At 35.6% G+C, this 23,641-nt stretch overlaps 3 protein-coding genes across 5 annotated transcripts; all 3 read right to left on the bottom strand.

Moving 5' to 3' along the window:
- Positions 1–345: 345 nt before the first annotated feature.
- Positions 346–2,523, bottom strand: LOC140821798 (uncharacterized). 3 transcript variants are annotated; one of them, XM_073182401.1, is made up of 6 exons: positions 2,218–2,522; positions 2,068–2,112; positions 1,686–1,970; positions 1,427–1,605; positions 666–795; positions 346–581 (listed from the first exon to the last, which is right to left on the bottom strand). In XM_073182401.1, the coding sequence occupies exons 1-6, from the start codon at positions 2,426–2,428 to the stop codon at positions 550–552; spliced, it is 882 nt and encodes a 293-aa protein (XP_073038502.1). In that variant the 5' UTR covers positions 2,429–2,522; the 3' UTR covers positions 346–549. The 3 variants fall into 3 exon arrangements, with proteins under 3 accessions (XP_073038502.1, XP_073038501.1, XP_073038503.1); XM_073182400.1 differs by having other exon boundaries at positions 346–795; positions 2,218–2,520; XM_073182402.1 differs by lacking the exon at positions 346–581 and having other exon boundaries at positions 615–795; positions 1,352–1,605; positions 2,218–2,523.
- A 1,459-nt stretch (positions 2,524–3,982) lies between these two features.
- Positions 3,983–6,527, bottom strand: LOC140821800 (probable NAD(P)H dehydrogenase (quinone) FQR1-like 2). The gene is made up of 3 exons (XM_073182403.1): positions 5,838–6,527; positions 4,260–4,590; positions 3,983–4,120 (listed from the first exon to the last, which is right to left on the bottom strand). The coding sequence occupies exons 1-2, from the start codon at positions 6,383–6,385 to the stop codon at positions 4,362–4,364; spliced, it is 777 nt and encodes a 258-aa protein (XP_073038504.1). The 5' UTR covers positions 6,386–6,527; the 3' UTR covers positions 3,983–4,120; positions 4,260–4,361.
- A 1,485-nt stretch (positions 6,528–8,012) lies between these two features.
- LOC140821946 (nuclear intron maturase 2, mitochondrial-like) lies at positions 8,013–11,138 on the bottom strand. The gene is made up of 2 exons (XM_073182630.1): positions 8,666–11,138; positions 8,013–8,080 (listed from the first exon to the last, which is right to left on the bottom strand). The coding sequence occupies exon 1, from the start codon at positions 10,881–10,883 to the stop codon at positions 8,667–8,669; it is 2,217 nt and encodes a 738-aa protein (XP_073038731.1). The 5' UTR covers positions 10,884–11,138; the 3' UTR covers positions 8,013–8,080; position 8,666.
- Positions 11,139–23,641: the final 12,503 nt, after the last annotated feature.

Genomic DNA, 23,641 nt, shown 5'->3' with positions numbered 1-23,641 from the left:
CTCTATATTTCCAAAACTAAAATATTTAACACCAAAATTCTCAATATGCAGCAGGACTAGCAATACTAGTTTAAAATTAAATTATAATAATGCACGACTAAAAATATTTGTAGGCGTCGACTCCAAGTACCTAGGCGCAGCTTTATTTGTATTCAGCGACGGTCAATGCTAATTCAGCTAGTTGCCTACTTTTGTTTTTGTGCTAGGTAGGACGCCATGCAGATGTCATTTTGAACGATAATATTATTAATTTTAGATTATTAATAAATATTCAATGTCTGTTTCATACGTAATTTTAGCATAACCTTGATTTATTGACGTTGCACCAAACAAAAGAACTCTTCGTTTCCACCACATTCAATGATCCAGTAAATTAATTAAAACAATAGAGTAGGGCAGAGTGTATTTACTATTGAAAACAATCATTTATATGAACAAATAATAACTTTATTTTCACCCATCGGACATAACTAAATGTCCCATCGAAAATTACATTGTACGGTACTTTTGAATAAGTGATCTTGCGTCACTCACTCGCATCCCATTTTATTAGCTTCTTCTTCTTGTTTTTTCAAACATTCCTATGGACAAGAAGTTGCCATATTAGACATAGCAAGCTTTAATGAAGTGAAGAGTCGTCGTATTTTTTGTGGGTTTGCTCTTACTTCTCTTTCTCGTGATTAAAGAGAAGCAACTGCACGTACTCGTTTTCATTCTTGCTTTTTCCGGCCTATCTTCTTCTCCTTCATTTTTTTGTGCGAATTCACCATCCTCCCTCGTTTTTTGCACTTCTACCTGTGGAAAGATCAGTTCATATATGTCACACATATAAATAATATAAATCCATGTTTTTGAATTTGAAAAAAAGTTGATTATAGTATTATACGCGATATATCAATTTCACTTCTTTATCAAATGAAAATAAAAGACAAAATTCTCCGAGAGGTATGTATGCATACATGATGAAATCCAGAAGTGTGACCACATAACACGCACTTGGCACATGCTCGAGGGACCATTCTATGATTCAAAATCAAAGGAGCTCCCCACATAATACAGCAGCACTGTGGGGATAGCTTGCAAATCAGAATATATATCTCAATATAACCAGACCAGATTTATTACTTTGTTAAAAAATATGTAGATTTTAGCCTCTCCATAGATATACTAAATCTTAGCAACCCGGCCCTTGCGATATATTGGAAAATTTTGTGGTTGCCGATAAGAGACGTAACATGGCAGTTCGTTGGCACGTTCGATCTTACGCTTGCAATGATTTCTTTTACCTTTGATAAAATTATCAAATTAATGTATTTCAAAAATAAAATTTCATTGCATTAGTATAACGAACCTTTATTTAAAAATTGGGAGCCTCGTATGTTGACATCAATTTAAAGTGATGGACTGAAAATGCTGATTCCATTACCTCCTTGTCAGATGTAAATTTCCCACTGGAAACAGATGAGTCTCCACCCTCATTTTCACTCTTCTTTATTGATCTTTCTTCGATGGAAGGAGTGGGAATCGGACTCGGGCTTCTCGATCTAAGGCCAACCAGAGTGCTTTGTGTCCCGATGTCTCTCGTCGTAATTGTTTTCAACCTCTCTGAAATGAAAAATACAAGTTTTAGCGATATACATATATATGTCCCTTAAAGTATGATATATTGCAGCAAGAAATTAAACCTTGGACACTGATTTTCTTTTCTTGCTCGTTTTCAATGGAGTTGGAGCAGTGAGGTTGCTGCAAATTCATCGAAGGATATATCAATGGAGCAGACATCGTGATTCGACTTGTTAAGCTACGAAACGACCTTCCACTCAATGTTTTTGCAGATAAACATTCCAATGGAACTCTTCCTGATAAAGGGTTTGAAATGTATTTCTCAGCTTCACTCCATTTGGAGTTGAGAGTGTAGCCTTCACCTGGTGAAAGGTATTCCCATGTGTAAATTGTTTTTGCCTGTAAAGCTGCAGACAAAAAACATGAAGTCATCAATTATTCAAATAAAAAAAATTGAACCTTTAATTTTAATTTGAGTGAGTATTTTCTCATAAAAAACTTCACCTTTTAAGGCCGTGGTGAACGAATAAGTGGAAGGGTCGATTTCTTCTGCATAAAAGAGGGTAACGAATAACGAAAGTGTGAGAATAATCAAGAAAATTGGATTTTTTTTTTCATCATTTAAAGACGATGCTCTCACGTAGGAAATGTTACCCCGTGGTGTGTATCCTGGAGAAGAGGTGGTGCTGGAAATGGTTATGTTTGATCTGAAAGATGTTGCGTCTTCTCTGAAACTCGTTAGATTTGATGCTGAAAATCTTCTCGAATTCGTGTTTTCTCGGCTGATTCGACGCTTGAGGCCCCATTCTTTCAAGTCGAAATCGACCTCGTCGTGTCGTCTTGAGCCGTGAAGAGATTTCTCCATGGTTTTTGGCACGAGTGTAGATTTGTGTTTTTCAGAATGAATGAGCTGCTCAATTTGGTGTGTATATATATATTAAGGCAATTGATGGCGCGCCCGAGCATGCAAAATTTTTCCCTCGTGCTCTGTCAATCAAGAACCATTTACCAATTAAAAGCTTTGATTTATTATCAATAAGATAAATAACAATTTTCTATTTTAATGTATAAAGTCGTATAATTTAGGCGCGAAATTAACATTTAGAACGTACACATAAATATTGTACGTGCAATAAGAATCTAAAAGGCAGCACTGATTATATCATGAAACATAGATGAGATTGCACATGAAGGAAGGGCTTTTGAAAAACAATTTGTCAGAATCCATTTTTCTCAATAATTGAGGAAAACGGTTCAATTGGCCATATTTCCAAATTATTTCGCATCCCCCTTTATCAAGAACTCAAAATAATAATAATCATATTATAATATCATACAACATAAAATTTTGTTTGGCCGATAAATTAATAACTGGTGAATCAACAAAAGAAAAGATGCCAAGTGCTACTTTTCAAAAAAATTTAAACTGGACCAAGCAATTCAAATTCATAAATCTAATCTTTCAATGATTATTATCTTGTTTTTTGGGTACTGGGCCATATTTCATTTGGCGTGTACTACTGAGAGGGAATCAGGGAAATCTAGGCTAATTTTGCCTGCGGCACACAGATTTGAATAAGAATCATATTCCTTTTACGGTGAATACAATGTTTAGCTTGTAGCTAAGAAAAGGGACTTGTACGAGGCCTTGAGGTATTCATCATAGAGCATTGCTTTTTTGTTTCTTACATTTTCTTGATTTTGGGAATGCAAAATCAAATATTAGCAAATAGTATTGTCTATAGTATAAATGTATGTCGACTATCAATAAACGATCATTTTCGCGTGGATTAATACATTACATCACATAAAAAAAATTATAACATTATTTTGTTATATGATCAACCCTTGAAATTTAGGTTCAAACTAACCCTCTTTCACCTTGTATTATTTGTATTTAATTTACGTACATAATAATAACATTCACTTCGCATAAAACATTTTTTTTATATATATATGTAATAATATAAATGAGTTTTATATAAATTTTGTTTCAAAAAATCTATGCATCTCTTCTGTAGTATAATGAGATGCGTAAATAATTCAAAATGATATGATTGCCTTCCATGTGGTCACCTTTTTGTCCTATATCTCCACTCTTTTTGTTTGCAAATGTCACGCCCGGGCCTAATTTCGTTCAAACATAGCCAAGATTATAACTAATATACAAAAGAAGCACGAGTACATTATCTTGTGAACTGAAGAAGATAAGGTTAATGGCTGGCTATAAGTGACAAATTTGGAGATAGATAAGCATCAGTGTCTGATTATTTTCAATGTGCAGGTTTGATGGAGAAATATGGATATGGATGGGAATTGGGAAAGGAAGGTCATTATCATCTACATAAAATGCTCGAATACCATAATGTACAGATGCTATTATACCACTAAATTTGCAGATTTAAATACAGACACCATGCGACACAAATGTAAAAATATATAGATTTTTCAAAAAATATAGGAATATGGTAAGAAATGTAATACAAATCAAATGAACGTATATTGACTGTATAGAAACAAATTACATGAATTCAAACCTTATTATCCTCCATTCGATCTGTAAAAAAAAAAAATTGAATGGAATATTTACAATTTTGAAATCAATCAGAACACCCAACATGTAGAGGAAAACCAAAGTTGAAATCAAAGAAACAAGCAAATTTTGCAAGATTATCGGAGAGTAAGCAAGAAATTACCTTTAACGCCAATTGTCAGTGGAGATATGAAAAGAAATGCCATATACTCAATAAATAAAGATCAAATCACTCCACAGGGTGTATTTGCCAAATAATGTGCGGTTAACTCTGAGCAAGCCTCTTAACAATATCAGCCATGTATTTGCCTTGATGTTCTGCAATGGACAGTTCTGTTTCACTTGGTTCCCTCGTGCCATCACCCGCATAGACTCCAGCACCATACGGAGTACCTCCTCTGATGGAATCCATTTTGAACATACCACCTCCGAAAGTGTATCCAATGGGAATAAACAGCATCCCATGATGAGCTAATTGTGTGATTGCTGTCCACCTGCAGCAACGTAATACGTGAACAGTGAAATTTATGTTAAAACATGACAAGTCGAGTTTGAGCAACGGAAGAAACAAATATGACAATTTCTGAGGTATGATTTTGTAATAAGAGGGGGTTGAGAAGATAAATTTCAGATAAATTACATTCAAGAGCCGTGCACATTATTATACCTTATTAATTATACAAATTTCTGATGCATGGTAATTCATATGATCGGATGGTGATACTGTGTCAGGCTAGTGATAATTCAGATTTAATATTCCCAATTATTGCAAAATGAAGATAAAAAACACTTGATTATACTAATTGCAGGGGTACCATGATATAGGTATATTTCGTGTCCCAAAACAAAATACCAATAAAAGGAATTAAATTAAGAATGATTTTTCAGCACAGTTGATCCAATAGTTTGGAATCAAGTTCAACAGCCTACACACTAATTTCGTCATCAAGTTCTTTTGATGCCTTGCTACGAAACTTATCAGAATCCGTTAAATCAATATGAACTCAGCCTAGAGGGCAGCAGCAACAGTCTTGATCAATTCACAGGATTCTCTAAGAGGAGGCTCGAACTTCATAGAGGAAGGTGTAAAGGGCCTCAAGAAGGGAAACAAAAGGTGCTTTCTCTTCCACAGAGCTGGTATATTGGGGGCAGCGGAAGGACAGAGAAACAGACGAAAATAAAAGCAGAAGAATAAAAAGAAAAGGCTATATCAACTCAACTCATCCAATTAACAACTTACCAAAAGAAAGGTACAACCTTTCTTTTGTGGTTTTCCAGGAAAAAAACAGTATCATAATTCCTTTGCAACAATGAAGCATTTATGTGAATTCTTGAAGGTCCTTATATTCCATCAACGGACAATTCCCTACAAGACATTATCTTGCAGTATAATGATCCCTTGATATGTTAAACTAATCAATAGATTAAGGTTACATCCATAGTTTAAGCCTCACCTAGATTACCAGACTGCAGAAAAAGAAATTTGTAAATTTTTTTTCATAGTATCGATCCCTAGATCAACCTCTTTATCTCATACACATGGAAATACACCAAATACATGTGCGTCAGCACAGATAAGAACATTGCGAATCTCAAAATCTCCACTTTCCATGCCATTCTATACCCAAAAGAAAAGCTTTTGCAAGAAACTTACTTGCTTATTCCTTGTTTAAATCTCATGAAGATGGAGAGATTAAGAATATACAATTTGACGAGAAATCAGACAACTTATGATGCTTACGCAGTAGTCTCTTGGCCTCCACCTTGGGTTCCGGTGCTGACGAAGAAGCCAGCAGGCTTGCCAGCGAGCTTCTGCTCTCTCCACAACTGTCCCGTAGAATCAAAGAAAGCCTTCATTTGCGCAGCCATGCACCCGTACCTCGTGGGAAATCCGAATAAAAATCCATCAGCTGTCGCCAATTCATCGGGAGACCCGATCACAGGGATCGAATCGTCTTTCGGCGGAGCCTGCATTTTGCAAAGTACTTCGTCGGGTAGAGTCTCCGGCACACGGTAGAGCACAGCATCTACGCCGGGAGTCATCTCGACCCCTCGTTTCATCCGCCGGGCAAGGCCCTCCACGTGGCCGTACATGGAGTAAAAAACTACGAAGAGCTTGAGATTCCGCGTGGGATCTGAAATTGTGGGGGTGGTGGACTCATTACTGACGACATGGTTTGTGGCGGGCGGATAGGTGGATTCCGGGAGGCTATCATCGGAGGAGGAGGCGGCGGTTGTGGGTTTTGGAAGCTTTTTCTTGCTGGGAACACAGCCTCCACCCTTTCCCATGAATTATATAGGGAATCAAGAGATATTGAGAGGGGAGATGGCGTTGGCGATACTGAAGTGGAGATGGTTATCAGTGACAGTGGCGGAAGCTATGCTCAGGTGTGGCGGCTCAGCCAATTGGCTGTGATGACGATGTCGTTTCAGTTTTATGGTTTATTTATTAAATTAAAATTTTAAAAAAAATGAGAAAGTAGACCCCGGCCGCTAAAAATAAAATAAAATAAATTAAAGTGGGCCGGGTTAGTAATCCCGGCGCCTCGCTCGGTTCTTCATAATTTCGATTTGGAGCGGCCCAAAGCAGTAATGGGCTGTCAAAAATTTTATTTCAAATCTATACTATATTATTAAGTTTGATGACATGATAATAAAGGACACTAACTTTTTTTTTTTTCCAATTTTACAGTGGGTTGATACTAATATTACACTTTTATTTTTGTTTTTTTAAAATTTCAACACACTTTCATTTTTTAATTTCAACCATTCAAATATCAATTTAGTCTCTCCATAATTTGTCAACTTTCACTTTAGTCCATCGATAATGATAAAAAAGATTGTACACACATCGCGTGTACAGAGTAACTAGTATTGATTATACACAAGTACCATCAAATTGAATGAGTTGTCAGATTATCTCTACAGGATTGGAACCAAGTAATCCCTGCATACATACAACTAATTATCCTAATGGTTCGTACATGGGATGTCATAAACCAAGATAAAAAGCAACCCTCGTTTCACCGTACATTGATTTGTCCTCATACATACATAGTTTTAAGTTTTAATCAAGAAATTTTAACATATATGTTGTAAAACTACATATTCATATCTAAGAAATATCACAGCATCTATTTGAGTTTGGATCATTATCAAGTGAATCACATTACTTTACCACATGCATGCATGAATTAAATTAAAAGAACATATATATGCAAAGGCCAATTGTCAATCCCTTGCTCCGATATAGCTAGCTACACACACATTTATGTAACATATATATATAATTTTGGATGAAATTTATTTTTAAAAAATTGCAAGTACGTGGAATTTATTTGAGAGGCCTACCTTGCTCTTACCCCATAGTGTAGTATATTCTTTTCCCGTGATTTATTCTAGATGCAAAGTAAATAAATTTTTTTAGTAAAGAAAAATTGAGGTTTTTAATTTAATTAATGAAGGAAACTACTGCACCAAATAACAGAAATTTCGGGAAGGAATTGAAGAGGAAGCTAAACGAAGAGCAAGCGAGCATGTTGGAGCAGAATTTCCAGAGTGTGCCACCCCACCGGTGGAAAAATATTTAAATTGCGGGCAAAATATTGGAATGTGCCACCCCACAAGAGTTCAAAATGTACCACATCGTACATAGATGCATGCATGGTCGTGTTGGTCCTCGCATAAGTACATTTGCTCGATGTTGGCATGTTGCCATCCATATGTTGTATACGTGGACCTTCATGAAATTTTAGAGGAGAAATGGTTTTTATTTTATTTTATGTATGTTGCGTACAAAATGACTCAAATTTACGTAAAATTGTGCTTTTTTTGCAGAAAATCTAATCCATCACTTTTTGTGCAGCTCTCGAAGCTCCAAGAAAAACTAAATGAAGCGTAGAAGGAGATAAGAAGGTTATTGTGCTTTGAAGTGGCGCCTGCGAAAGTTTGGCCCTCGTGGTCGAGCCAGTGCCATTATTTGTCCTGCGTCAACACGGACCATATTGGGCAAAAAAAAAGCGCAGATCACAAGCTACAAAATCCTTTCATAATCAGGCGGTCAACCATGACCAAGTTGTTTAAAAATCTGGCAACAAATCTAATTATTTTCGGTTTGGCAATGCTTGCAAACAAATTATATTCAACCAACTCAAGTACAAAGTTGTTGAAAAAATTTGGCTGGTTGGAACACAGAGGTTCATAGATGAACCGCCTAATCTCTAAGGTTGTTCTTAGATTGGAAATTTGAACCGAGGAAGAAGTTAAGTGTTCAGAATGAACATATTATAAGTAACATCGAATATCTTACTATTGAGATAATCTGTGTGTCCCATAAACATTCGAGTTTGAATAATACAAAGTTAGGATTTCAATACAAGTATAATATCCAAGTTGCATTACTATTTAACATATTTTATCGAGAGAAAACCACTGTTCATCTAACCCTTCTATCATGAACGAAGTACGAGTGTTGCTTGAATTATATAATTCTCTTACAAACTATTCTGCAGTACATAAAGAACTAGAAAGAATAATTACCCTCGAATGGGAAAAAACTGACTTAATGACCTTACATTTGTGCAACATGGATCCTTTCTACTTTTTGTTCTTCATTGTCCATTCTTTCATTTGATTCATCATTTGAATCCGACAATAAAGCCTCTTCATTGTTCAGTTCATTCTCACTGATTCGGGTAAAGGAAAGATTGTCCACAGAAATTGCATTCTTTTTATAATTCCATACTAGCATCGAAATGTAATCTTGAGGTGAAATCAGACCTTGTTCTTTAAGGCAGTCACGTTGCTCATCAAGAGTTTGAGAGTTTTCAAGCCCAATAAATTCGAGCAATGCTTTCTCGTGATCTGGCCTCCAGTTAGCTGGAAATGGGGTATAGTCAGCCTCTGGTACAAGAGACATTCGGGTGTATTGAAGCCCATCAATTGATTCCACAAGACCCATTCTCAGTAAATTATGGTACTCAGGCGACTGCCCTTTCTTTTCCTTCAAAGGGCGACTCAAATTCCGAGAACCAATCTTGTAAACCTTTGCTCGTGACCTTAGCTTGTACTTAGCAGCATAGAGCTTTGCAAGTGAACCTCTAAGGATGTAAGAGCAAAAATTAACGATTTTCTTCCTATTGTCTGCATATCGATACCACTCAGCCATTGTGGTCAAGAACTTGTTCATCTGAGCGTTTGTGTGAGCCTGGGTAGCATGAAACATTCTAAAGCAAGGTTGTGGATCTGGATCCCTATCTCCCTTCAGAAAGTTCAGCTTCCTAAACTGTTTGATGCACTGCTTCAAGCTTGCAGTGACTGACAACAGTGTCCCGACACCCTTCTCACTGATTATTTTTCCACCAGTAGCCGTATATCTTAGAGTAGGATAGACAACCCTTCGGCATAATACATGGTCAAGAAACATGATGCCTTTAGTAATGTGCTCAATCGGGAGGCTCTCGTTGTCAAGTTTCAGCATATACTTCTGGTCACAGAATTCTATCAACTGCTTTCTAAGAGTTGCTGCATCGGCCCTCGGTCCCCTGACTCCAATCAAAATGTGACCACCATAGCGGATGTAGTCAATCTTCCGAGTCTTATCTGGGCCACTTGTTGGCACAAATTCCGGCCAAGACGTATTGCCTTGTTCTGCATCCCCATCAGGAGAGTTCCATATGACATCTCTGGTAGATGGTCTATAAAATTCTTTAATTTTACCTTCCATCCAACGGTCCAATTCATCCAGGCATATGTTAGCCAAAAGAGGACTTAGGATTCCACAATGGCCCCATGAAGGAAGTATTTCGGCCTCCTCTGGTGCAAACCCAAAGAAGGTTATCAACCAATACGGATCAGGCTTCGGCTCATCTTCTGCCAGAACTTTCTTTTTTTGATACTTTCTTTTAGTCTTCTTTTTCTTCTCCCCATCATCAATCTTACTAGTGATAACAGGCGTGGTCAGCGCTGCCTTTATCAAATCAACCACTTTCTTATCCCTAACGTCCCTCATTAAAGCACTAATAACCATACCAATTTTCATTCCATCCAACACTGTACTCAAATCCCCCTTTATATACCACAAGTACCCTGCAAAGTTCCGCCTAATCACCCTCAGAACTGTTTGGGCATTCCTGCCTGGCCGAAACGCAAATGACTTTTGCGAGAACCTAGCCTCATAAACTGGCTCCAAAATCATGAATAATACCTCTTGGACAATCCTATCTTGAAAAGCAGCTGGCTGCGTAGTTGTCAAGATTGCCTTGATCTTCCTCTTCGACAAAGACTCATATTCTGTCTTATCCTTTGGTGACTTAACGAAAAACTCTAACCTAGCTCCCCACTTGAATTTACTATCAAGAACTGCATTACGTAGAGCCAACAAATCCTCCAGAGCAGCGCGTGTGATGGAACTTCGTGGCATGTACGCACCCATCTCATCAGCACAAACCTTTTGGTACGCCAAAACCCACAATTCAAATCTCCTCAAATAATTCGTCAAATTGGTAATAGTTTTCTCGGGTTCTCTGAAGTTTTCAATCCACATTTGAGAACAAACTGCAACACCGTCCTCCTTCATCAAGGAGGCCGGGTCATTCGGGTCAGGCACTTGCCTATAATAAGTAGAAGTGCTAAATGCTCTTGATAGAAAAAACCCACGATTATTTCTTAGGTTGACTGCATTTGTCAATTGAGGATGAAGCAACACGTAGTGGCGGTGATTTGGAGATAAAACCGTGGCTCTACTTCTGAGTGCTCTGCGGCAAAACACAATCACACTACGATGCATTTAACAGAGCTCAGGGCACCACAAGGAAAATGCAAAAAGGATAAAACTTTCAATCAATCATAACCCATCAAAATTGAAACTTGCGACAGTGGCTCAAATCGCAAAAAGGAAATCAATGAACAAAGGGTTCTACTCTTAACCTTACTCTGTAACAAGTATTTTCAACCGGGAGAGGGGATTGTTGACAGCAACTGCGTTCAGCTTTGCTTTTGATCTGTTTCTCTTAGGTCTTGGGTTTTATTGAAGAAAGGGGTTGAGAAATTTCTTACAATAAAAAATAAAAAAACGAGCACTGAAAAATTAATTTAATCTGAAAAAAAAAATTGTAACTAATTTCAAATTTTAATAGGCTAAATTTTGGGGTATTTTGTTTTTTAATTTCGATAATCTATTTAATTAAAAAAATGATATCTTCATATATATTTAGTTGATCGGAGTTATTTTACAAATTTTTCCCTAAATATTTTACATAGATACATAGAATTTATCTATTAATTATTAAAGCAAATTAAATCAACACCTCTTTGTAAAAATTATATTTAAAAAATCATATTAAAATCTTGTGTTTTAAAATTCATTCATGAAACCCATTACAAATTAGGTAAATGTGCTACAATTTTTTTAACACATGAGTTAAATATTAATGATTTAAAAAAAATAGAAGATATATTAGCTATTAATATTTTTAGGAGGTTCTATGCTTTTTAGACTTTTCATCTAGGTGTGGTACAGTTAACCCTGAATTATTAAATTAAAGTGTTATAAAATTGGTAATAGACTTGTGTCTAATTTTCCCACTAATATCTAATGAACACGTACATACTTCTATTTCAACGGTTAGCTTAGGGTGTATTTGGTAGATGAATTTTGATTATAGTTTTATTGATTATATAATAAAATAATAAATTAAATATTTAGTTCGCATTTTATTTATTTACATGTTAATGATTTCAAATGAGATAATTATTGGATAAACATGAAATTTATCATAATTAACATAAAACATATAAATATGAATTTGAAATTTACGGTTTTACATCTCTAAACAACAAAAATGTATTTGAAATCTTTGAATTTGGAATCTATCAATTCAAACGCAACATTAACTTACATATTTAAATGTCGATCGCATTGATATTTAGTGAGTGAATTTATTCAGAATTGTAGCAAAAATTTTGGTATACTTCATGTACAGAATAAAATTAAAATTTGTCAATACTTTAACACTAAAAAATGGCCCAAAAGCCAAAAGTAACTGAACGCCTAAACTCGAAGAATTTATATGTAGTTACAATATTGGTGAATATAAGTTAACGAATTTTTTTAAAAGATTGCATATACATACAAATTGATTTTTTTTTTTAAAAATGAATACAATGTTAAAATTTTCATTAATTCAATCTAATTTTTTGAACGTTTAAACACATGTAATTTATATTGTTCATCCATATTACTTCGACTTCGGTGTAAGTATAAGTTAATGAAATAAGAAATAACATTAATGCACTTTGATTTTTTTTTTAAAGAAAACCAACAGATATAATGTTAAAATCTTCATTAATTCAATTTATGTAAAATTCGAGTTCCACTAAATCCATTTTTGGAAATTAAAAATAAACAATAAAAATGTCTAAATTAAATGAATTGGATGTTTTCTAGTTTCGGATTCCATTATATAATTTATTTATTAATGTCATTATGTGTTATTCAGACATTGATGGAATTTGCATAACATGTTATCCAACATTTGTACCAGAATCATAATTGTAACGTTCGAAAACCAAAACACATTAACCACATGCATGCATGAAAATTCATTTGAATTTATTTAAATGAGTGGTCTAGGAGCATGTTTAAATATTGGCATGATTTAATGATTAGTTGCTCGAATGTTATGAATGTGAACTTTCTACAGTCGAATACGCGATGTACGGCAAAAGGCGAGAGAATCGAGGACGATTTTGATAATGTTTCTATTTTTAGAAACTTGGGACTTAGTAATCCAAATTAGAAAAGCGGAAAATTTATTTATAGTAAGGGACAAACTTAATCGGTAGCAAAATTTCGTGAGAAAATAAGAAGTTTCAGGTTTACGAAACTAGAAAAGAGTGGCACCAAATATTTTCTTAATATTGTTGGGGCTTTTTTAATGGAAAAAAATTAAGTATTTAAGTAATTTTTTTAATTAGACCTAGATTAGCAAATATTTAATTAAATAATTAGGGCCCCAAATTTAAGCCCACTTTTAACTAATTAAATAGAGTCCTACCCTACCCCTCCCCATAAACCTCACGCCACTCACCTTGGCAGCACACACTCACACACAAAAACACACACTAGGACTCCTAGAGGTGGCCGAACCATAGGGAGAGGAAGGAAGGAGAAATTTATACTCGTTCGTCTCTCGTCGCGCCGTCGATCGTATATCGTAAGAATAAATGAATAAGGCGTGTTTTCAACCTTTATTTATGCACCATTCAATCCATATTATTGCATGTATTATGATTTTGTGTGTAAAGTTTATAAGGATAATGGTTTTCAATTTCCTATATGTGCATCTCATGTTTTCATAAAAGATTTTTGATGTTTATTAAATTGTTGATGGGAAGGATGCAAACCGAGGGTTCCAAGGGCTGGTCTAGACGATTAGGAAGATGTTTGTAAGGACAATAGATGAGCCAAACCACCGCATGGGGCTGCTATCCCTGCACACGATCGTATGAGGCCGAGAAGGGGGAAGGGTTCGGGCTTTGGGTTCCTTGAGCCATGGGGGCTGCATGGGACCCTAGCCATGGTATGGAAGGTTTGTTTAGGGTCCTAAGACGGTCTAGGAGTGGTTCAGCAGGGGCTGGAACGAGCTGGGGAAGCACAGCGGCCGTGACTGCATAGGGCGTGCAAGTTGGCTTGTTTCGGGACGTTGGGGTTCATAGGGCTAAGGGATTGGTTTAATGGCTGGACTAGGGGCTGGGGACGTGTCTTAGGGTCCTGGTGAGGGGTAGTGTGAGCCAAAAGTCGAACCAAGGGCAGCCATAGCCGCTGGAGCCTTTGTTCCAATTCTGCACTTGAAGATGCATTCGGCACGCGGCTGTTGTGGGGAGGTTGGTGTGTTGAGCGTCTGGTCTGTGTAAAAAAAGGGCTTTATCATGGTCTTATTTAGTGTCTAAGGAAGGGGTCTAGGGCCTAGTTCGAGGTCGTTTCGAGCCGTGGTCCGTTTGGGGTCGTAAATTGCCCAAACGGGTCAAAATAGGAGCGAAGTGAGCCTAGGTTAAATTCTAAATCCTTGTTTCGGTTTTGGCTTGGGTTTGGGGACTTCCAGCAGCTTAAATTGTGTCTTAGGATGTTAATAAAGTTCTGGTCTCGGGTTGGTTCGAGTCGCGAGGGTAGTTTGGTCATTTGTTTTACCGAAAACACGAAAACGGTGGTAAACGATTCATACGGTAAGAGAATTGAGTCGTTTTTGAAACGTAGGTCCTAAGATTAAATTTCCAGCAAGATACTGGATATTTTTTGGTATTTTTAAAGTTTTAAAATCGAGTTGTCTTCTTGAGTCAATGTCTAGGGTCGTCCGGGTACGTATAGCGTTAAAACATGTGCGGTCGGTTCGAGAAAAACGAGGGCGGTTTGCAACTTCCTAAAACAATTCCAAATTATGTTAAATGTTATTTTTAGAAGTTTTAAAGTATATGCATGGTATATGCTATTTTTAGAAGTTTTAACGTATTTGCGTGTATTTGCTATTGTTAGCAATTTCGATGTAAACGAATGATATGAGCCATTGTTGGGAATTTTAAAGAATATGGAAAGTCATGAATGTTTTATAAAATTAAAAGGTAAAGAGAAATATTTTTGAGGAATGTGAATTGATCGTGACGAAAAGTAGTAAGGGATCCGTTGAAAACGAGAACGGTGAACTTGCAATAACGAAAGGGAGTGAACCGTCGAAAACGTGGGCGGGAATCTCAATGATAACGGATCCGTTGAAAACGTGAACGGTGAAGTTATGTTTATGATAGTCGGTGGGATCGTCGAAAACATGGATGTTGAACCCGGCGGCCTAGTACTATGGTTTATAGATTGATCAATCGAATAAAAATTGTCACTTTCGAGGATCGGACTTCACATAAAAAAGGATAATTATAAAGGGAAAATGTTCATATTTAAGCATGATTTCAAAGGTTTCATGTTTTAAAGGTTTCACGTTTGCATGAAAAATCTATTTTCAGTAAAAGTAATTTTTATGCATGTGATTGTATATTTATGTACTTGTTATGTGAGGTTTGGGCATGCTGAGTCATTAGACTCACTAGGGTTGAATGGTTGCAGGTAATGATGATGTTGAGTCGTGAGGTGCGGACTATCGAGTTATCCGAAAGGCGCAGTGCATACCCGAGGACCTATAAATTCCGCATATGCTAAAGACATTAAATGAATTTATGATTACCGTTTTATTTATAGATTGTTAAGATGCTAGAAATTATGGAGTTAAATGTTAGACTTTTAATGCTTATTTTACTTATTTCGCATGAATGATTATGGATGATATGGAGTTTGGTTATTTGATTATTTATGCTAGTTTACTTATGATGAAATAATTATGCATGACTTTAAAAAAAAAACTAGTGTAAATTAAAATGAATTAGAAGTTAGGGTCGTTTCAATAATCATTGTTAATCTTGCAGATCTGCATTGATTGACCTTCCAGATCAACACGATTTACGTTGAAAATCTTTTAAATACGCTTTCTAACTATTGATAGAATATGGTGTAGAATGACTTCGTGTGTAACCTGAAAACCATAATCTCTTATTTATAGATTACATTTTCTATTTGAGCTCATCATTCAAATAAAAAAGTCTACTTAGTCTCTACACATCAAAGGTTCACCCTATACCATATATATTAAAGCCCAAGCCTTGTTTAGATAACTTTTATGGGCTAACTTTATTTGACAGTAATCAATACATAATTATTAACATATAAACCCGTTAATTGAAATTATGTTCCAACATTATCCAGTGATATGGAGAGGCAGAACAGAAGGGAGTGATTCGGGAACTCGAAAGGTTTGTAATATAACTGTCACAGACATTGCCTATGAAGCTAGATATATTGTCAAATTGTTCACGGCTGAGGACGTAAGAGACATGATTCAAAGTGCAAACACTAGTAGAATTTTTGGTTTTTATTTCGTCACTGGTTACTTCGACGATTATTAATTATGAAGTAGTATATACCAATCAACTTCGGTAATAACACCGGTGAAGTAAAACATTATTTTTTACTTCACAATTTAAAAAACACGGGCTTCACTTCTAATTTTTTGTAATATTTTTGTGGGGACCCGGACGCTAATCATCTTTTTAATTATCATGAGTATCAATATACTAATCAAGTAATTAGGGTCATAACTTTTTTTTTCTTTAAAATGCGGAACGTAATGGAATCAATCTAATATACATACCAGTATATAAGTACAAGTCTTGTACAACATACATTCAAACTAAGCTAAGGTTCAACTACTACATATTCAGTGCTGAAACCTATCTACATCAAAGTCCAGAATCACCACTCTAATATCGATCTCTCATCATCTTCTTGACCATGATCATGTCCCACCTGTTGTCATGCACACATACAAACACGACAACAGCCGGATAACTCCGGTGAGAATAAATCCCAGTATAAACATGTATACATGCAATCATATAAAAACATATATAACAGCATGAAACAGATATCAATACATGTATCATAATCTAAAAACATGAATCGATATAAAACTGTAATAAACACATGAATCGTAATATACGAAACATGAATCAATACAAATATGTAAATCAAACTCTTGACTCGATCTCTCAGACTCGACTCATCTATCATCTAGGGATCTCGATCTGAATAAGAACGTAACAAATCTCCCACCTACTCTCCCGTTCGCGGTGGCGGTACGTTCCTATTCTTGACTTTGGTCTGCTCTATATCAAATAATCAGCAATAAGGACTGTTCTATCTCTTAAGCACATCGATATACCAAACGTCCAGTGTCTTGGCACATCTGTCAAAGACTTGGCACTTCAGCCAATCTTATTCTGACAATGTGCAATGGGCCAGTGACTAATTAGTAATCTGTCACAATTTAGCCCCTCTGTCAGTGACTCTCACTCAATAGCTATCTGCTATACACTGTTTTTCTATACATCAATAGAATAAACATACTCAGATAAGAAGACGAACGTATGAAAACAATCAGTCAAAGACTAGGCACATCAGTCCATGACTCAATATATGCTCTGCTATAAATCAATAGACAAAGCACATCAATCTCAGGAATCACAAACATCAAAGCAAAAAGGAAAGTATGTGGTTTAGGGAAACTAGAGTCCAATCTGACTCAAGTTAATCTCCCGGTTAACATTGATTTATACCTTTCTTTCTGTCGATCTGACTCTGTCGAAGTTTCGAACTCAAAGTCTGTCAATACTCAATTTGGCAATTACAATATCGAGAAGTATAATATCAATACACAACTCAATCAATACTGGATATAATCAGAACTCAATCTAATTCTGTTTCAACGGCATAACTGCACAATCTCGATATACCCAGCAATACAAATATCAACATATATCAATCTCAGCTCATAATCGATCGATAAACATAATCTTATACCAAATCTATATAATCTCAAACAAATCAAATCTGATAAGTCATAACAATTCCATCCAGTATCTATTCTTCAATCCGATTTCGATTATACGATGTTTAATATATCAAGAACAACATATATCAATCACATCTGATTCTTTCAATATCATATTTTCAAATCATATCAAAACATAAGAAAACTTACGTCCAGTTGTAGCTATCGACGAGAGGACCACGGTACTGTATCCGGATTCAAAATCGGATAGACAGATCTTTCGCAAATTGAGGTTTAGTATATAAAAGCTTAACACTTTCCCTAGAAATGCTCTCGGTTCTTCTTTCTGGGATTCTGAATGCAAACGACAATATATATATATATATATATATATATATATATATATATATATATATATATATATATAACTTAGCCAATATATCCCAAGCTTCACTGGGAGTATTGGCATTTCGAATATGCTCTAATACATCCTCCTCCAATGTTGTCTTCAAAGCAAACATGGCCTTTCCAGCTTTTATCTTCCATTTCCTTAATGTACCACTTGCATCTTCACTTTCTGGCGCTGTCAATTGTGTGACGAGCAAGGACACTCTGCCAAGAGATGTCCCACTCTAAAATACCTTCAGTGGCAAAATTCTGCACCATTGCAAAATCCCTCGAAGATGTCAAATGCTAGTCCTCAAGCCAATGCTGGCGCCCATCCCTCAGCTTCATCTGACACGTGACCACAGATCTTGCAAACCTTTCTCTTCACTCTCCTTATACTGGGTCTGATGATGTAGTAGTTGGTAATGGAGCAGGTTTGCAAATAACACACACTGGTTCTCTTTCTCCACCTTACAACTCTTCATCCTTTGACTTTCCTAATGCTCTTTGTGTACCATCAATGCACAAAAACTTGTTATCTGTTTCCCAACTATGTACCACTAATAATGTCATTGTTGTTTTTACCCCGACCCACTTTCAGGTGAAGGATTCCCGTACACAGGCCATCCTCCATCAAGGACCACTTAAGGACGACGTCTACTCTTGGTCTCCATATTATGGATTTACATTTTAAATATCGTTATTCATATGCTAATTGCTAACTCAGAGTAATTTCTGTATGTTTATTGTTTTTTACAAATCAAATATGTGATGTTCCTATTTCATTAACTTGTAAAAGACAATTAGTTTTTATTTAGTTAAGTACCTGTTTTCACTTTAGCTCTGCTCTGGAGGATTCAGGATCTGTTGGTTTCACGTAATGCAGTTCCTGATAGTAGCTTTAAGTGGCCCAAATAAGACTAGGAAGATTGACTATATCCGCTATGTTGTTTACATCTTGATTGGAGTTAGGGGACCAAGGGCCGATGCAGCAACTCTTAGAAAACAGTTGATAAAATTCTGTGGCCAGAAGTATATGCTGAAACTTGACAATGAGAGCCTCCTGATTGAGCACGTTACTAAAGGCATCATGTGTCTTGACCATGTGTATTATGCCCAACGGTTGTCTGTCATACTCTTTAAGATATAGAGCTACTGGTAGAAAAATAATCAGTGAAAAGGGTGTCGCGACACAGTTGTCAGTCACTGCAAGTTAGAACCAAAATTGAGGCCTTGAATGGCTGATGTGGTTGGCATGTTAGAAGGCTGGATGCCTTTAGGCAATTAACATACTACAGAGTAATAGAAAAGATGATAATGAGCAACGAAATTCCATGACTTTCGTTGTGCAAAACCAAATCTGTGAATATAAGGTCTTACTGAACCGAAATTGTACTGATGTAACTCTTCTATAAACACTGAAATCTTTATCTTGTCACAGCAAGTCTCGGGTCCTAGGTAAAGTTGATTTTTAAAGTGTTTTTATATCCATATACCCACATATCAACTTGCATGCTGGGATCCAATATATTGGAAGTCTTTTAAGTAAGTAATCAGGCATTGGATTCAAACATTACGATCATATGCAGCGGCTTATTTCTTGGATCATCACCAGCCTTGTTCTTCCCCACTTGGCTGCAGAAACCTACAGAACACTATCTAACTGAAGTTGACAATTAACATACTACGGAGTAATAGAAAAGATACGGGATTTTTGTGTTCACCTCTCATGTATATAATGTATTTAGCACATATCTGTCTTATCATGTGGAAATTATATTATAACATGCAAGTGTCAAACACATTATTAAATACATGAAAGGTAAATGCAAAAAACAATTCATCAAGATTTAACTATAGATCGTATATAAGAGTGATTTCTAGTTAATTAAACGAAATTTGTAGGTTCTAGCTACAAATTTAAGCATTCCAATGAGATTTTCACTCCTTTAATTAAGTAATATTCCCACTCACAAAGTTTTTTAGATTTGTCATTCAGTTTTAAAAAAAAAAACTATCACTCATTTTCCACAAAAAGTAACAGTGACTTGCGTACTCAAAAAATATAAATAATTGAATAAACTATAGCTGTTACCAATTACTTTAACCTCCTGTAGTTTTCATGTATTGTTCTCTGTTCATTTCTATCACAAAAATGTGCAACTTGGTGACGATGATATGATATAATCTCGTGTTCATACCCAATTTGCGTCAATTTGAAAATACTATGGATACCCAAAAATATTTAGCCACTGCAAAAATGTGATTCTCAACAAGAAATACCGTCAAATGTGTCGATATCTTATATCACAAGAGAACTCAAATTCAACAAGGATAAAAACCTGCATTTTATTGGATTTTTTGGCAGTAATTTAGATTTTATTAACAAATAATTTGCTCAAAATCTTGGCTAATTTTAGTTTTTTTTTTTGTTATTATACTACTCAAAATTGTGTGCTTTAATATTTACTATAATGCATAAACGCCTTAAATTGTATTTGGGTTGATAAATTTTCATTCAGTTATTTTGATTATAGTCTTGTTGTTTTACAATAACACAATAGATTAAACCTTAAATTCACAATCAACATTAATAATACAAAATATAATTGATAAAAAACAAATATTTAAATAAAAAAATACATTTGAATATATTTAAAATTTATAGATTTAAAATTCATAAATCCAAGCTAACCTAGAAAAATTATATCTGATAATTTTAATAGATGTCCAAATTTACATTTTATCATTCTTTCAAGATTTGTAACAATAAAGATGCAAAAAAAGTAAATTCTTCACTCAGAGACTTCTCACATTTGGAAGGCCAAGGAGATATTTCGTGATCAGCTGCAACACCAACATTCCATACATTAGGCCCAAAATCATTATGAGTCGTTCTCCTGTTTCCTGACTCGATTTTGTCTATAATTTGTCTTCATATTTTGACCATGAATAGGCATCTTAGGCTCTTCATTTGACTCTCTCATTTCATAGGTCCCTCCACTCCTGGAAAAATGACTATTTGAATCGCAGAACATGCCTTTTGTTGGTTTCGCCAAAGACTGATTTATCACTTCTGTTGACACACCGTAGCTCTGATGCAATGGGTAGTTTAGAGGGCTCTGAGCACTTTGACTTGTAAGCTTATATACTACGTCATTGCTATCTACATTTTCATGTTGACCAGAAAATTCCCTGAACAGGTGCACATGATCTGATCCTATTTTCAAATTTGAGATACATGATTCAAGCTGCTCAATTGCTTCCGAAGCTTCTTTGGATATAGAGACAGCTTCCTCACTCTTGTATATGGCTTCAAAGTTAGATTTACAAACTGCGGCAATGTCTGGGACCACAGTGCCTGGTGAAAATCCCGTGGATCCAACACCACTCAAGTTACTCACAAAAGGTCCTATCTGCCTTCTCTTGTCAGTCTTAGACTCATTTGCCTTGTAACGCGTTATAGATCCAGTTTCTTGCCCGATGTTCCAAGGAACATGATCAGAGTGATTGTTCACCTCATGCAGTGGATAAGTTGATATGTCTGTATATCTAGCAGTATCATCATTTGTTACCATTTGCTTTACGGTGCTTCGCTGACAAACCCTGCAACGTTTCTTTATAAATTCAGGTCCAGTTGCATCAGCACAAGGTGTTGATGCTCTATGGAATCTACTCGACTCCTTTGTCGAACAATTCTTTGGTCGTTCCATAATTTGAAATCTATACCATCCACCTTTCTTTCTTTGTCAGATCCCAGGTCATTTCTGTAATTCTGATCCACTTCTCTAGCCATATGGAGTCGAGAAGAATGCTCCTTAATGGTGTTATCTGTTTGCTGCAGATGAGAGGCACATGGTGTCCTTAATACTCCCACTCGACCGGCAAGTATTTATGACATTGAATCAAACTCGGAGTCAGAGGACGAGTAATTGGCGCAAATTAATTATGGATCCAATTCCATGAAAAGTTTTCCTTGAAATCCAAGCCAAAAGAAAGCACAAGAATACATCATTAAGTGAAAGAAATACAGGAAATTACCTCGGAATACACCTCGAGTGCCCTCTGAGTTGCTGAATCCAAAATATGCTTTAAAATAAGGCGTGCATGATCATCCAACTGTTCAAAAAATAATAATAACAAATAAGAATATGGAAGGATCTTATGAACTTGGTGTCGTTTTTAACAAAAGTCCTGACAGTTGTAATAACTATAACATGTCAGAACAAGCCTGGATTCTAAGATGCTAAAAATTATTGAGACCACAATTCTAGTCACATGAACTGAAACCTCGTCCATGGTTCTGATATATCAATGGAGAAGTTCTTATGCATGTTCTAGTACAACAAATATATTTGCAGAAAAACCAACCAAGAATTGTAATTTTCTGAATAAATCCCAAGGATACTGTTAAGATTCAACTCAAATCATCATAAATCTCCATTGATGGAGATAATCAATTGAATTGAACAGAAATCTCAAAAGGAGTTTTTTACAGAGGAAAACAAAAACTGAATTATGAAGAAGTAGAACTTTCGTATATTGAGCTTCTATCTAATAAGCATTCTTAACTGCTATGTTGACAGCTATTGTACAGCTGTCAACTTGACTAACTAACTCTACCACTATATATCTAACAGATACATTTGGATTCAGAAATATATAACTAGCAGTTGCCGCAGCGCGATAAGAAAACATCATTTTATGCAAAGAACAATAAAAGTTTCAACATAAACTTTCAAAGACAAGTATAAGAGCTCACAACTTCAGGAGATAGAGTCTGGAGTATTGGCAGAGAAAAAAGAAAAGAAAAACATGAATGACGAAAAAAATGCGTGAGAGCATACCATATTAGAGGCTGGATTTGCCGTACCATCTCCATCGCTTTTAAGAAGACCATACAATTTCTGTAGAGCTAGAACCTCTGATTTTATATCCCTGGCATCCATGATCTATTAAACAACGAAGTTACGGAATGCCTGTCAGGCTGCCACCAAAAACGTAAATGTATTAGCAAACAAAATTAGGAAGTTATTTTACCGAGGCTATTATTTCCAATATCCCAGTAGGAAAAAACACAAGGATGCAAACATCACACAAATCTTAGTTAATGAAGCAAATTGAAGATTACCCAGCAACTGAATTAGAAGATGTCAGTTCAAAATCTTCAGTTAGTCTTATTTCTTGGCGAATATAGAAAATATGACTAGAACCAATAACGTCACAATGTTCCCATAACTAGCCCAATGCAACAGAATCAATATCATGTGAAATGCCAATAGCTTCAATCAATCTTCACCAGAAGTATCGAATACGATCTGCTCCTTTTACTTCTATGAATCAGTCAGCAAACTCATTTCTCTTTAAAAAAATGTACCAATTGAAAAACATACGGTCTAAAATTCTCAAAAAACTTGCTACAAATTTACCATTTCAATTAAAAAAAAAAAAGAATTACAACAGAGAGAATTACATGCCACTGCTTCTTCCAAGAAAATGCTTCTAATTTTGAGTGGATTTCTACCAAATTCTTCCAATATAATGTAGACGTAAACCGATCGCAGCTTTTGAAGGGAAATGGTGCGGTAAAAGAAACGTTCCAAGGAGGGTATAATAGGAATATTTAGAAAAATCACCGTTTTCAGTTATAATTATTTTTTCAAATAATGCACATAACAGTGTTACCACGAAATTTATTTCACACCCACCACACTATGGCCTAATATACTCT

Source organism: Primulina eburnea, unplaced genomic scaffold, assembly GCF_022965805.1.
Source record: "Primulina eburnea isolate SZY01 unplaced genomic scaffold, ASM2296580v1 ctg739_ERROPOS11973397, whole genome shotgun sequence".
Classification (NCBI taxonomy): Eukaryota; Viridiplantae; Streptophyta; class Magnoliopsida; order Lamiales; family Gesneriaceae; genus Primulina; species Primulina eburnea.
Note: the sequence above shows the minus strand (reverse complement) of the source record. Positions and strands in the feature narration are given on the sequence as shown.